This window comes from Zootoca vivipara, chromosome 2, assembly GCF_963506605.1.
Source record: "Zootoca vivipara chromosome 2, rZooViv1.1, whole genome shotgun sequence".
In the NCBI taxonomy this organism is placed as follows: domain Eukaryota; kingdom Metazoa; phylum Chordata; class Lepidosauria; order Squamata; family Lacertidae; genus Zootoca; species Zootoca vivipara.
In genome coordinates, this window is record NC_083277.1 from 20,710,969 (window position 1) to 20,724,350 (window position 13,382).

Here is a 13,382-nt window from a genome sequence, read left to right on the forward strand (position 1 = left end):
ATAACACATCTTGCTAGCATCTAACTGAAAATTTCACAAGGTGCTACAAGAGAATGGTTACTACTGACTCACCTGGATAGTTTTGACTACCATTTTAAAAAGTATTCTTTTAACTTTAACTTTTTAAATTACTGAAATTCTTTTGCTGTGCCAATTGAATATAGGAGCTTTATTTCTTTAAAGAGTGGATATTGGCAGCAAAATTAACCTCCATTGCAACAGCATAGGGAATGTGTCCATCCATAATTATTGTGTTGATTCTAGCTGCTGCTGCTGCTGCTGCTGCTGCTGCTGCAGCTTTTTGTTTTAAAAGGTAGGCAATCCCAATCTGGACCAAGGAACAGACAAAGTTGCAGCCCAGTGAATTTACAATAAAGTCATATTGATGTTGCTCATATTAGATCCTACTGTATCACTCTAGAATTTAGTATACTGCACTAAATCTATTACCGTAGGCCAGCCCAACATCGAAACAAACCACATCAATCAGGCCAGTCTATAGTACATCACATTATGCAAAGCATAAATCAATCCTAGCCGTGACAAATAGACAAACTCAACCCACAGTTTAAGTACTTCTCCCAATAATGCATGACTGCTCAAATTATTTAAAGGCTTGAATTATTTAAAGGCAAAGGCAATAAAAAGTTTTTTAAAAAATAAAATAACTTCATTATAAAATAAAATACTTGGGGAGGCAGCTGCCCCCCCACTATGCCCATTATCCCTAAATGACTTGTGTGATGATGTCCCTTGAGACTGGAGGGGTGTGTGACTGAGGACAGAGGAGAAAACTTTCTTTCCCCTGACGCAGTTTAACAGCTGCATAAAAATCAGAAACTCAGCAAGTGCAAAAAACTTTTCATATCACTGCATCAGCGTGCTGGGGAAAGCATCACCTTGGAGGGGCTAGACGGCACTTAGCCCATTATGCTTCTTTTAAAGATCCACGAGGGCTTGCCACTTATCAGAACTAGCAGCCGCCGAAGGAGGAGACGGCCCCTGTCGGGGCTGCAGCAGCAGTGGACAGGGATATTATATAAAATAATGTATATTTCCAGACCCCCCCTCCCTTTGTAGGGTAACATTTTCTACAGGAACACGGTTGACTTGACACCCCTCGGCCGATTTCCTGACGAGGGGGGGGGGAAATCCCCCTGCAGCCCCATTACAAACAAACACAACGACGACAACAACAACCGGAATTCCCTAAGGGGCAACTCTAGAAAAAAAGCCAAGGAAGCAAAAATATTGTAATAATCACCATGAGACGAGGATGTTGCTGCATACCTCCAAATACGGATATACCGTATGGCAGCTGAAAGCTGGGAGGGCAAGAAATAATTTGGGGGTAAGCGCAGGAAGTCGTCCCCGCTGCCCCCGAAACTGCTGGGGGTTTTTTTGCACAGAAACCTTGGGAGGAGGGAGGTTTTTTTTTCTTTTCTTTTGGAAGGGTCGAGGAAAGGGAAAAACTCGCCCCTACCCTTGAAACTTTAAAAACAGCAGCAAAACGGAGACCTGCCCTCTTGAATGACCCCAAGAGAACAGCAGTGCTTGTTTCCATCCTCGCGCAGAAGATGGTTTTGGGACGCTACTTGCCTTGATGCCCTCGAGGCGAGGCAGGCTGTGAGGGCGAGAGCCTCCCGGGGAGCGGGAGGAGAAGGGCGGCGCGGGCGGGTCCTGTGCGGGGTCCGGGGGTCTCTCCTTGCCCGGCTCCGTCTCCCCGTCGTCGGAGCTGATGTGCACGAAGAGCAGCAAGCCCAGCACGTTGAGCACGTAGAGGTGCGCGAACACCATCAGCACCACGAAGTAGGGTCGGGAGCACACGGCCCTCCGCCCAAAGGAAGGCCCCGGCAGCGGGCGGGGGTCTTCGTCCGGCGTCGCCGTCGCCGCCGCAGCCACAGCTGCCCCCGCCGCAGCAGCCATGGCTAGGCCCGGCCCGCTCCGGCCTTGGAGCTGGGCACCGTTACCACGGCAACCACCCCGCGAATAGCGGCGGCGGCCGGGCAGGGGCTTCTCCGAGAGGGCTCCCCTCACGTCATCACGCACGAAGGAAGAGCGCACGGCCGGGCCCGTTAGTTTGGCCGGGGGGGGGGGGAGGAGAGTGGAGGGAAGGCGACTGTACGGCGCTGGCCAGGACGAAGTCCTAGAGGGTGCTGGCCTGTACTGTAGGGATTTTTTTAAAAAGTGTTTTGGCTCTGCCCACGGTAGAAGCCGGTCATTTTAGGTCCTGGCAACTTTGCCTCTCCTCCCCTAGCAGTGTGATGGGAAGCCATTTTGAGAAAGGGCATCGGCTCCCCCCCTTGCGGATGAATATGAAACTGCAGCCATTTTTGATAAGGGCAGAACGTCCACCGCTTTCCTGACGTACCGTAGTTGTTTTGTTGACAGAGCAGTAGCTGGTGTGAAGGCATATTTTAAGCGAAGTGAATTAGCTAGTTCTACTAATACTTTTTTAAATTAAAAAAACACCTGACATAAAGCCCGAGTTTTTTTCTTTCTTTTTTTGGAACTCAAATGTTCCTAGACATGTACAGAGTGCCTTTTTCAGCGGCAACGTAATGAATCGTCCTCGTAGGTCAAGAACCATCTAGGTAAAAGCTCCTCCTGCCTTTCAATTATATGTATAAAATAGAATATAGAACAGCTGCTCTCAATTTCAGTAATGAAAGCCAGTTGAACAGCATGTAAAGCCCATATTGAGTATGTAAAACCAACATTCGATATCCTCCTCACACCTTATGCAACCAGTGCCTGAGAGCTGCTGGTAGCTTTTGTATAATCCTCTACCTTTGAGATTTACTTCAGGATTATGAAGTAGATCCAAGAGCACAAATTCGGGTTTTGTTTCAAAGAGGAAGGGCAACACCTTTGCCCATATTAATTCCTCAAAAACTTGTACATCTTGAAGGAGATACAACTTCACAGGCTTTTTTTTAAAAAAAAACAAATGAGAACATGACAGCTGGTAAAGAACTTCCCTCCCCATCCTCTTTTCCTTTTGTACCAGTGTCTTTTTTACATAGCACATTCCCTGCCTTCAGACTTGCTATTTTGACATGTAAGCCACTCTACAAACCTTTTTAAGTTAGCAAGCAGGCTATAAATGCTTTGCATAAATAAACGAGGAAGTTGAACACAAAGCAATGTTTTGGAGAGAACAAAAAACTGGATTGGGGGACTGACTTGTTTTGAGTCTGAAAGGCTGAACCTATTTTAATAGGTTGCTGGAAATCGGTGGTACTGTTCAAGCAGCTCCCAGTTTATATTAAAACTCTCAACATTCCGCTTCCTCATCCCCTTTCTCACTGTATAATGGGAAATGGTGTATCAGTAAGGGAGGGAGGAAAAAAAAAGACACTACGCACATTTAAAATTAGAAATTCACAATTTATTTCAAATAAACAATTTCAGGAAAGGGAAACTGCAAGGGCTCTTTCCTTTGCCCCTTCCCCTCCTAATGCCGGAAAAGTGTTGGCAGTTTCTTGAGATTGCTTCCCCCCCACCCATACCTCAGTGAGGGACAGAGCAAAGGCAGCCATGATAATGTAGCACTCTGCATAATAATAAAAAAGCTCCCATAGCAGAAGCTACTACCTGAAAACTTGGAACAGTCCAGACTTGAGTGAGCACACATAAGAACTTTCCTAGAAAAAGCTATTGAGAAATCTGATTTTTTGAAACAAAAACAAGTTTTGAGTGAATTGAGACAGTGCAATAATAAGAGAACTCTCCAGTTCCTGAAGAAGTCACATGGCACACAGCTGACATAAAAATTTAGGTTGTCAACAGAAAACTGGTCGCTGCTGCAGAGGAAGGAGTGCTATAGAGAGAGCAAGTATAAAACTTGATTAGAGCAGGGATGGGGAACTTTTGGCCATCCAGAAGCTATTGGACTCCCAGCTCCCATCAGTCTCAGCCAATGGTCAGGGATGGTGTGAGCAGCAACATCTGCAAGGCCAAAGGTTTTCCCCATCTCTGGATTAGAGGAACTCTCTCCTATTGAACAGCCTCTTTTGGTGTATATGTATGCAAGCTTTTGAGTTATAGAGACTTCTATTTGCCAGGAGATTTGGTGTAACTTGAGAGCTCGGTTTGTTCAGTATCAGAAGTTGTGCGAAGACAGTTTTGGATCTCTTTCATATAGAAAACTGTGGCAGGTAATACTAAATGTAAGCGAAAAACCAAAACAAAGTCAGCATTGAAGGTGAATCAAGCCAAGTATTAAAAAGTAAGAGTGATAGGATGACAACAGGTGCCAGGCTGGCTGAGAGTCAAGCCTTACAGAAAGCGACAAAAAGCTCCCAGTTTAGGATGTTAGCCTGGTATGAGGAAAATGTCCTTACACTCTGAGCTCAGGTGCCACTAATTCTTAATTGCTGTCTTGCTATTCCTACCAGCTTGTTGCAGAATGGCAAGGATTTTCTGAGGCAACAAACTGTTTTGAGTTCTGCTTTAGAACCATTAGCTTCTTTTTCCAGAGTGAAGAGGATGCTTTCCTATAGCACAGCCTAATCTTATCAGTGGCAAAACCTCTCTGGCAAAGTCTGAACATAATGGAATTCTAATACAGGGAGCCTGTATCGGGGAAGAATAAAAATGCTGATCTATCAACTGTCTGGGACTTAAAAGTGTTAGTTTATACATATATGAATGCTACCTGCTCTAAACTGGGAGGCAGCTATTAATACGCGATGCAATACTGGCTTAATATAGCACATCTAAAAGCACTGTAAGGGGTTGGTGCCAGCCATGTGGAGGCTACAAGTTTTGAAAACATGACTTTTTAACATTGAAAGTTGTCAATGTGCTACCATCAAGTTGACCAGCTACAACTGGATGTCAGATGTAAGTGCAAAGCCACACATCACTCCCTTTTGCACTGGACAGTTCTGAGCTACAGAAAACATGTGTGACTTAACTTCTCTTATTCAATGAGACCCACCGCTCAGTCTGAATGCAAAGTTTAAAGATAAAAAGATCCTCATGTCCTTCAGAGGCTGAACACTGTGTTAAGCTAGCAGGAGATCAGGTCAGCATTTAACAGAAATAAGTCGTAAGCCATACCTTCCCACAGCTCTTCTGGTCACAAGGCTTATCTTTATCCAACTGCAGCTGGGTTAATGAAATAATCCCATGCTAGCACTTTATGCACCACATCTCATCAAAACAATAACAAAATGAATGCTAACATACTGTGCAATTAAAATCACACACACGCTGAACTTCTTGCACTTTGCTAAAAGATTTTCGTCTGTTTCTATATATCAAGGCCCAGATTGGACTTCATGCAGAGAAATGGAAAACATCTACAGCCAAGAGAACACAATCACATGATCTCCGCTTACAGCAGATAAGACATGGGTTAAAAGGAGCAAGCCTGATGAGGTCATCGTGCCGCATCAGCTACAAGAGACCTATAAAATGGCCAATGGAAGAGAAAAGGTGAACAAAGCAGGAAATGGGGGGGGGGGCGGAGAGAGAAGAGTTTCTCTTCACGGTACTTTTTCTTAGCCTAGTACACACACCCCCTTTTCAAGGCCCTGCTTGCGTAATCTGTGGTTAACTGGCAATGGGGTAGGAAGAGAGTAATATTAAAAAAGGTACTAGGGTCATTTACTAAGGAAGCAAGCAGGTAGTTGGTATAATCATTTTCCTTGGAGTGCTTGAGGTAGTATTAGCAGCACGTGAAGGGCGAAAGGGTGGCATGGCAGATTGCTCCCACCCCCCAAGAGCTAGGACAGGTCAACATCCAGAAATGCTAATAAAATAGCTCCCGCTAAAAGGCCAGAAAGGTAGGTGCATAAAGCACAGAATAATGATCCTAGCTTGCCAGTCCTCCCTTGTCCAAACCAAAAAGATCATCAATCAATGTACAAACAAAAGTTCAGTGCAACATATTTTTTTTTTAAACAGGTAGCAAGATGTTATTTCAAATCGAATCAGAGTAACTTCAGGAGAGAGCCAGCTGTTCAGTCTTCTTTTCTAGGTGAATAATCAACTTAAGCAGGCATGTTGACCATGCACTATACATACCCTACACTGCACGGTTTTTTTACTGTTTCGAAACTGGCCTCCCACATGAATGCGAGGAAAATTTGACCTTTTACACATTCAAGTGTTCGGAGTCCCCTACTAATAATAAGCCACCCGTGAACATAGGTTTGTATCTGACCAAGTCCTACTGAAATTAATGGGACTAAGTCAGGCCCATAAATTTGAATGGTCTACTTCAAGCAGGACTAGTGGTGGAAAGAACTCCTTAATATTCATTCAGCTTCATTCTCGCCAATTTTGCTGGCTGTTTTTCAGCCAGCCATAGTTTTTAGGACAGTGGTGTACGTTTACCATTGGCACATGTTTCTCAGGACTTGTCTTAGGCTGCCAAGATTTTTCTTTACCCTCTCTACCCCACCCCTTACCAAGCACCATGTTAAGTGCAACAGCTTTCCCTCGATACACAGTGAGGAAGTCTGGTCTTGTCAGGGCAAGACAGGGCCAGGCTTGACGTATCACCTTACAGCCATGTCAAAAATCAGGTTGTGTATGACTGGACTGCACAGATACGCAAGGCATGGATGGAACGTGGCTTGTCCTTTTGCCTCCAAGCAAAGCCAGTGCCTGCTACAATGCTATCAAGAGGCAAGGTTGTGTGTTCCCATAACCCCTCAAATGATTTTAGTTTCGGCAGATGAGATCAGTCCAGAGAAACAAAGCAACAAATCCACGCAAGAGACAACCTAAAGCTGATGGGACATCAGGACCACGACTGTTTCCCATGCCGGCCTGAACTTTGCCCAACTGCCCCTGCATAGCCAGGGAAGAATAGGAGAGCTACTCGGCCGTACGCTGACCTCTGGCCGCAGCTGTTGTCTCCTAGGCTAGCACTGTTCACGTCATGTAGTCACAGGGCAAGCAGCAGAGCACACATAAGAGAGGTGCCAAACAGACAGCTGGACTACTTCATAGCCTTCAGCGCAAAAGAGGATTTGGAGGGGAAAGAAGAAAAGCAGCCATTTAGTTTACAAGCAGCTTATTAAAAAGGAAACACTCCAATTCCAATTTATTTTTAAAAAGGGTTGTGTGTTATTCTAGGGTTTGTTTTGTATAATTGTACAACCGTTTGAAAATTACATATGTTTGTAATGATCTAACACTATTAACAGCCATTCGGGGGAGGAGGAAGAAGGAGGAGGAGGAGAAGAAGAAGAAGAAGAAAAATAAAATAAAAGAACTCCTTCCCAGAACAATCCAAGAGCCGGGGAGGAAAACGTCCCAGGAAAAAAAAAGGTGCCAATCTGAACTCCAGCCTCTAGCCTGGCAAAAACGAAAAGCAGAAAGAGAAGAGAAAACAGAAGACTAAGCTGTGGTACTAGCTCGTGTCTGGCTTGCAAGGGGAGGGTGCAGTTTTGTCCTCCGCCCTTCTCTGTGGTGGGGGCGGGGGCCAGCTTCTCGTGTTGCTTCTTCTTCTGCTGCTCTCACCGCCACCTCGCTCTTTGCGCTCACCCCTGCGCCCTGACATCTCCTGCTACTTTATGTGTCATGGAAGTCTTTCAGCAGGGTCCTTCTCCTCTGCTCGGCTATGTGCATCTGATTTTCCAAGTCCTGGGTGGGCAGAGAAAGAGGGCGTAAAACCAGGTTAATTTCTAGTTTGTGGTGGCAGGGAAATGGATCCACAGACTTGAACGATAAGCAGAAAGGAGGGAAGGAACACCAGTCATCTCTCTTGGTACCAGTCTCCTCACAGAAACAAGCCCTCTTCAGGTATTCAAGTCTAGATAAGGAATAGCGTGGTAGTTTGAGAAGCAAAAGTGTGTAGTCAGGAGTCAAGGGGGCATATCCAGGACGAACACCTGAATAGGGCTAAGGTTGTGAAAAAAGGATGTGTGGTTTAGAATAGGAACTCAAAACTTCCTGGTCCCAGTGCCTCGCTCTATTAATCACATCAAATAGTTAAGAAAATAACACCTAACTGGTGGTCCTTATAGAAGCCAAAAATTGATATCCATTAAAAAAATTCACACGCACCAGCTTGGATCTAGAATTCCAACAACTGGAACTCCACCAAGAAGATGCTCCTACAGAAGGAGTGTGCCTGCTGAAAAGCTGGACTAGATAGTTGGGGGATTCCTCCCCCCCAGTGCACTTGGGGAGGTTGTTGGGGGGGGGGGACTGGTGGAACCTGTCTCCCCTCTGGAAGATGCACTGGAAGTCAGTCTCAGAACAGAAAGTGGCCTCCCATTCATTGTGCCTATCGCAGTTGCCGAGATCAACCCAAAAATATGTGGGCATTTTCTCCTAACTGTACAGAACCTCCAGGTGGCAAGAAAAGGACACCAAGGGATCTGGAGTGCCATCTCCTCCAGCCCAATGCCAATTCCTCTGCTTCCTCATAGGATTTGCTTAAGCCCTTCTGTGCAGGTAATGAGCTCCTGGGATGAGAAGATGAGGTGGCAGGAGGTTGAACAACACTTGTTTACTCACCCCTCTGTCATAACTATCTGCTCTCTCCACCTTCCATGAGAGGTTTTCTATTTCCGCTTCCAGCTGAGCCTGTTGGTATTCAAACTGAAAACATGAAACAGATTGTTGAAGGAAAGAGATACAGGAACAGCAGCTTCTCATCATCCTCATTCTACCCTACATCTGCTGTTACCATTCACGCCAGAAGGCTCTTCTGAAAAGAATGAAATACAACAAGCAAAAACCGAAGCACGTTCAATAGATGCAAAGTCATTTCGCCCGTTCTGATGTGCAACAGTACAAGAGCACCAGCAAGCTTATGGATTCAAAGCTGGGCAAGTTCCCAGTTCAGAGCTCCCTATGTTATAATCTGAGGGATATTAATCAATGGTTACGTGGATGATGGAATCCAGGAATTTTTTTTATTCATTCATTCATTCATACCACTCTGGCTGGGGAACATCAGTCATTAAAAACTTCCCTAAACAAGGCTGTCTTCTAAACGTCAGATGTTTATTTCTTTGATATCTGATGGGAGGGCGTTCCACAGGGCGGGCCCCACTATCGAGAAGGGCCTCTGCCTTGTTCCCTGCAACCTCGTTTCTCGCAGAAGGCCCTCGGCGCTGGACCTCAGTGTCCGGGTTGAATGATGGGGGTGGAGACACTTCTTCAGGTATACTGGGGCCAAGGCCGTTTAGGGCTTTAAAGGTCAGCACCAACACTTTGAATTGTGCTCGGAAACGTACTGGAGCCAATGTGTTATGTGGTCTCGGAGGCCGCTCCCAGTCACCAGTCTAGCTGCTGCATTCTGGATTAGTTTTACTTTCTGGGTCACCTTCAAAGGTAGTCCCACGTAGAGCGTGTAAGACTTTCGTAAGATGTGCTAGTAATTTAAGGTTTCCTATAGGACTGTGGCAGCGGTGCTTGGATGGAAGCGTGGAGTGGCAGCTACTGGGGCTACCACTGCCACCAACCTGGAGCTCCCCTGACCTTGCTGCCGCCTTTCCCCACCCCCATTCTGAAGTGCCACAGCATCTCCACCAGCACAGAAAGCCCTGCCCCCTTTATAAGTCTCTGTTGTTTTTACAAGTTGGTAAAATTGGGAAGATTAACAAACAAAGCTTAAATAGCACATTGACTCATCTTTTACTTGCCGAATGCAGTTTGTTTTGTATCCCCTTCCTTACGAAACAAAAGCAAAGCAGCAAACAGAAGCAGCTACCGTGTTTCCCCTTTTTTAAGACGTAGTCATAAAGTAAGCCATGGCAGGATTTTTAAGCTTTTGCAAAATATAAGACATACCCCGAAAATAAGACATACACCCATGACATGTGGAGCGAGACCGCCGAGCGCCCCAGCCAGCCAGCGGGACCTAGCACGCCAGCTATGGCAGCAGCAGGAGGGGGAGGCCTGCATGCTGTCCCGCCGCCCGGAACTGGCTGCTGGAGCGGCAGCGCCCAGCAACTCAGAGCACCGGGCGGAGTGCCGGAGCCAGCGGCCTCACCTCCACCCGGCCAAGGAGGCCTGCCATCCCACGGCCCTGAACCGGCTGCTGGAGTGCACAGAGCACCCAGCAGCTCGGAGGATCCAGCAGTGCCGAGCGGAGCGCCGGAGCCAGCGGACTCGCCTCCACCCGGCCGAGGAAGCCTGCCATCCCGCCACCCTGAACCGGCTGCTGGAGCGCGTGGAGCGCCCAGCAGCTCGGAGAACCCAGCAGCGCCGGGCAGAGCGCCGGAGCCAACGGCCTCGCCTCCGCCCAGCCGAGGACGCCCGCCATCCCGCCGCCCTGAACCGGCTGCTGGAGCGCGCGGAGCGCTCAGCAGCTCGGAGAACCCAGCAGCGCCGGAGCCAACAGCCTCGCCTCCACCCAGCCGAGGACGCCCGCCATCTCGCCGCCCTGAACCGGCTGCTGGAGCGCGCGGAGCGCCCAGCAGCTCAGAGAACCCAGCAGCGCCGGGCGGAGCGCCGGAGCCAACGGCCTCGCCTCCGCCCAGCCGAGGACGCCTGCCATCCCGCCGCCCAGAGCAAAACAAGCGCATGCTTTCCCTTGGCTTGTAAGGCTCTTGCTGCAGACAAGTGTGCTTCACGGCACTCCATCCTCTGTTGTTTTCCCCAGCAGAAAGTGCCATGCGGGCACTCATCCATACCACAGCAGAGTGTGTCTGCTTCAAAGGATGAGTTTGCCCCTGACGAGAGCCAAGTGTGGCTTGCTAGCCCAGTATTTCTGTGGTCCCTGCTCAGGCATTCCTGTATTGAGATACCCAGTTCTGGTGACAACTGGGGTGTCTTTTAAAACCTCCAATTTACAGAGCTACCTGACCTTCTGGAGGCAGCTGCATTCTGATCTGGTAGATTCTAAACTTGCTCTTTTTCAGTCAGTGGGATACTTCCAGACTCTGCTTCTGCTCTATCTGCCCTGGCTCTGTCTTCCAGCCCTGTCTCGAGGGCTATTGTTTTTCAAAACAAAAGTCTGCAATCCCATACAGTATCCCCGTAAGTGAACATATCTAACAATTGCTCATAAAATTATGCTGATGCCCTTCTCCTTCCTCAGAACAGGTCTCAAGCCAAATCATTCTGAAGTTGAAATTTAAGACACAAGCTAGCCTAATGGCTGGATTTCCAAAAGATAAAAACACAATTCTGACAACCCTTTGAATAAGCAGCATTGCCATTTGGGCCAGGGCATGGGAATCTGGTATCTGTGGACAATGGTGAGTGGAACTGGCGGCTGCTGCAGCGCCGAGCACTCAGAGAGCCCAGCAGTGCCCCGAGCCAGCGGCCCGGGCGAGGAGACCGTAAAGTAAAAACCATAATAAAAAAATAAGACATCCCACTGAAAATAAGCCACCCAGTGTTTTTTTGAGAGAAAAAAGTTATAAGACGGTGTCTTAAAAAAGGGGAAACATGGTATGCAACTCTGAAGAAGAGGAGAATACAAAACTAGGAAGCTTAAACAGTTACTAGGAAGATTCTGAATTAGTGAGTCATCTCCCTGTAAATAAAAATAACCATGGAAAGTGGATTTGATCTATATAGTTTTAAAAATGCATATCCCACCACTGCTGTCAAGAGCATACGGTAGCTAACAACTAACTAATCAGCATACCGTACTTAATCTATTACATTCTCTACTGTTTTTCCTCTGCAGAACTCAACAGTGGTTCACATGTGGTACCCAGGTGGTTTTCCGTGCCAACCCTGCAGTTAGAACCTGCTTAGCTACTGCAGTTGCAATTCCCGTAACGTGACTCTGGACTGTTTCCAGCTATCGGCAAGAGGCCTGACATTTCCCAGCTCGGTTCTGTAAGAAATTTAGGTGACCATTAAACACGGAGCCACAATTCTTACCAGTTTCTTTCTGGGGCCAGATTCCATGTAGTAGGCATATGGATATGTGTACTGCAGCGTGTAACGACACTACAATGAAAAGAGAATGAAAGGAAGACAGCTGTTTTTTTAACGCCGTGTGCCTGCACAAAAGTTCTCTGTGGGTCTTCCAAATGTCGGGGACACCCGTTTGTCAGTTCTGTGAAGACTGTGCCCACCTTCAGCAGCTAAACCCGCCCAATGTGCTATATACAAGGCCATCATGCAACACAGCGAGCAGAGGCAGAAATAAAATACACTCTATACACCAAATGAATGGCATGCCAGAGTGGAGATTCCCAAGGGATGCAGTAGCCACAGAACTTCAGCAGGCTGCGTGGAAAAAGTGAAAGGTCCACAATACGCTCCCTCACCCTAACCTCCCCACCAAGCAGCTCCAAGTGGTGCTAAGCAGGTTAAAAACAACCCACCCCCTAATCTATAATCCTGCAAAGATCAACCCAGAGTGCTAAGGAAGACAATCTGGCACCTTCCTTGGCAATAGCTTGCAGTTGATGCCAGGCCCCTGATTACTATTTAAGCTCTCACAATCAACAAAGTTTAAGACCAGCATATACCATTGCCACTCCCACCCCAAATTTGGAGGTCTTTAAGCAGAGGCTTGACAGGCATATGTCAAGAATGCTTTGATGGTGTTTCCTGCTTGGCAGGGGGTTGGACTGGATGGGCCTTGTGGTCTCTTCCAACTCTATGATTCTAAATATCACCCCATCCTCTTTCTGCACACAGTGGAAAGCATCTTACAATTAACAGCTAGGCACGCCCACCTTAGCTAGCAGCTTTGCTGCATTCTGTAGATACTGCCAGTCTATCCACGTTCCCAAGTTGTTCATCACCCTTTCTTGTATCTTCTCTTGAATTCGCTGGTATGTCTGTGCCTCCAGCTGTAAGCTCTTGTTGTGGTTTTCCCACTGTGAAAATGGTGTAAGGTGTAAGACGACGATGAGGAATAAAGGGGAGGGAAAGACAGGCTGGGAAACAGCAGGCCACAGCAACGCATTGGAAAAGACTGCACGGAAGCACCTTAGAATGCAAAGTCCCTCCTTTGGAAAAGGCAAGATGTACCAGAAAGCAAACATATCGTTGCTGCTTTCTAACAAAATATTACCACATTATCTTTCGGTAAGTGACTCCAGAAGAGCTAAGACAATTCCATTCACATTAGCATTCCCACTTCAAATCTGCAGCGATATCAAACTGGAGCAAGGTTTTGCCACGTTTTAAATAGAAAAGCTTCCTGAAGCACTGTCTGAAGAAAGCAAAGCTTTTCATATATGCCCTTTTTAAATTTGTGATGTGGAACACACACACATATATGCAAACATCGTATTTCCATAATATATTTTGGAGGGGACAATCTAGGTGTTTACACAATGCAGATACTTGATTAAATAGGGATTAAGAATGACAAGCCAAGAGGCAGCTTTAAGCAGTTTTGGTGCAGAGTTATGCAGATTTACAGAAGGCAAACTGTACACTTGTAGGAAGATTCCACTGCAGAGCACCAGAAAATTTTAAGCAACCTATTG

General features: G+C 46.9%; 2 protein-coding genes across 4 annotated transcripts in view; both read right to left on the reverse strand.

Moving 5' to 3' along the window:
* Positions 1-6,892, reverse strand: part of P4HTM (prolyl 4-hydroxylase, transmembrane) — a 33,755-nt gene extending 26,863 nt beyond the window's left edge. The window contains exon 1 of the mRNA XM_035106821.2: positions 1,600-6,892. Within this exon, the coding sequence (XP_034962712.2) occupies positions 1,600-1,926 (327 nt within the window). The 5' untranslated portion in view covers positions 1,927-6,892. The remainder of the gene's footprint in view (positions 1-1,599) is intronic.
* A 154-nt stretch (positions 6,893-7,046) lies between these two features.
* Positions 7,047-13,382, reverse strand: part of ARIH2 (ariadne RBR E3 ubiquitin protein ligase 2) — a 33,258-nt gene continuing 26,922 nt past the window's right edge. For all 3 annotated transcript variants that reach the window (XM_035106823.2, XM_035106824.2, XM_035106825.2), the window contains exons 12-15: positions 12,621-12,764; positions 11,815-11,883; positions 8,485-8,568; positions 7,047-7,605 (exon numbers count right to left, since the gene is read on the reverse strand). In XM_035106823.2, the coding sequence (XP_034962714.1) occupies positions 7,534-7,605; positions 8,485-8,568; positions 11,815-11,883; positions 12,621-12,764 (369 nt within the window). In that variant the 3' untranslated portion in view covers positions 7,047-7,533. The remainder of the gene's footprint in view (positions 7,606-8,484; positions 8,569-11,814; positions 11,884-12,620; positions 12,765-13,382) is intronic.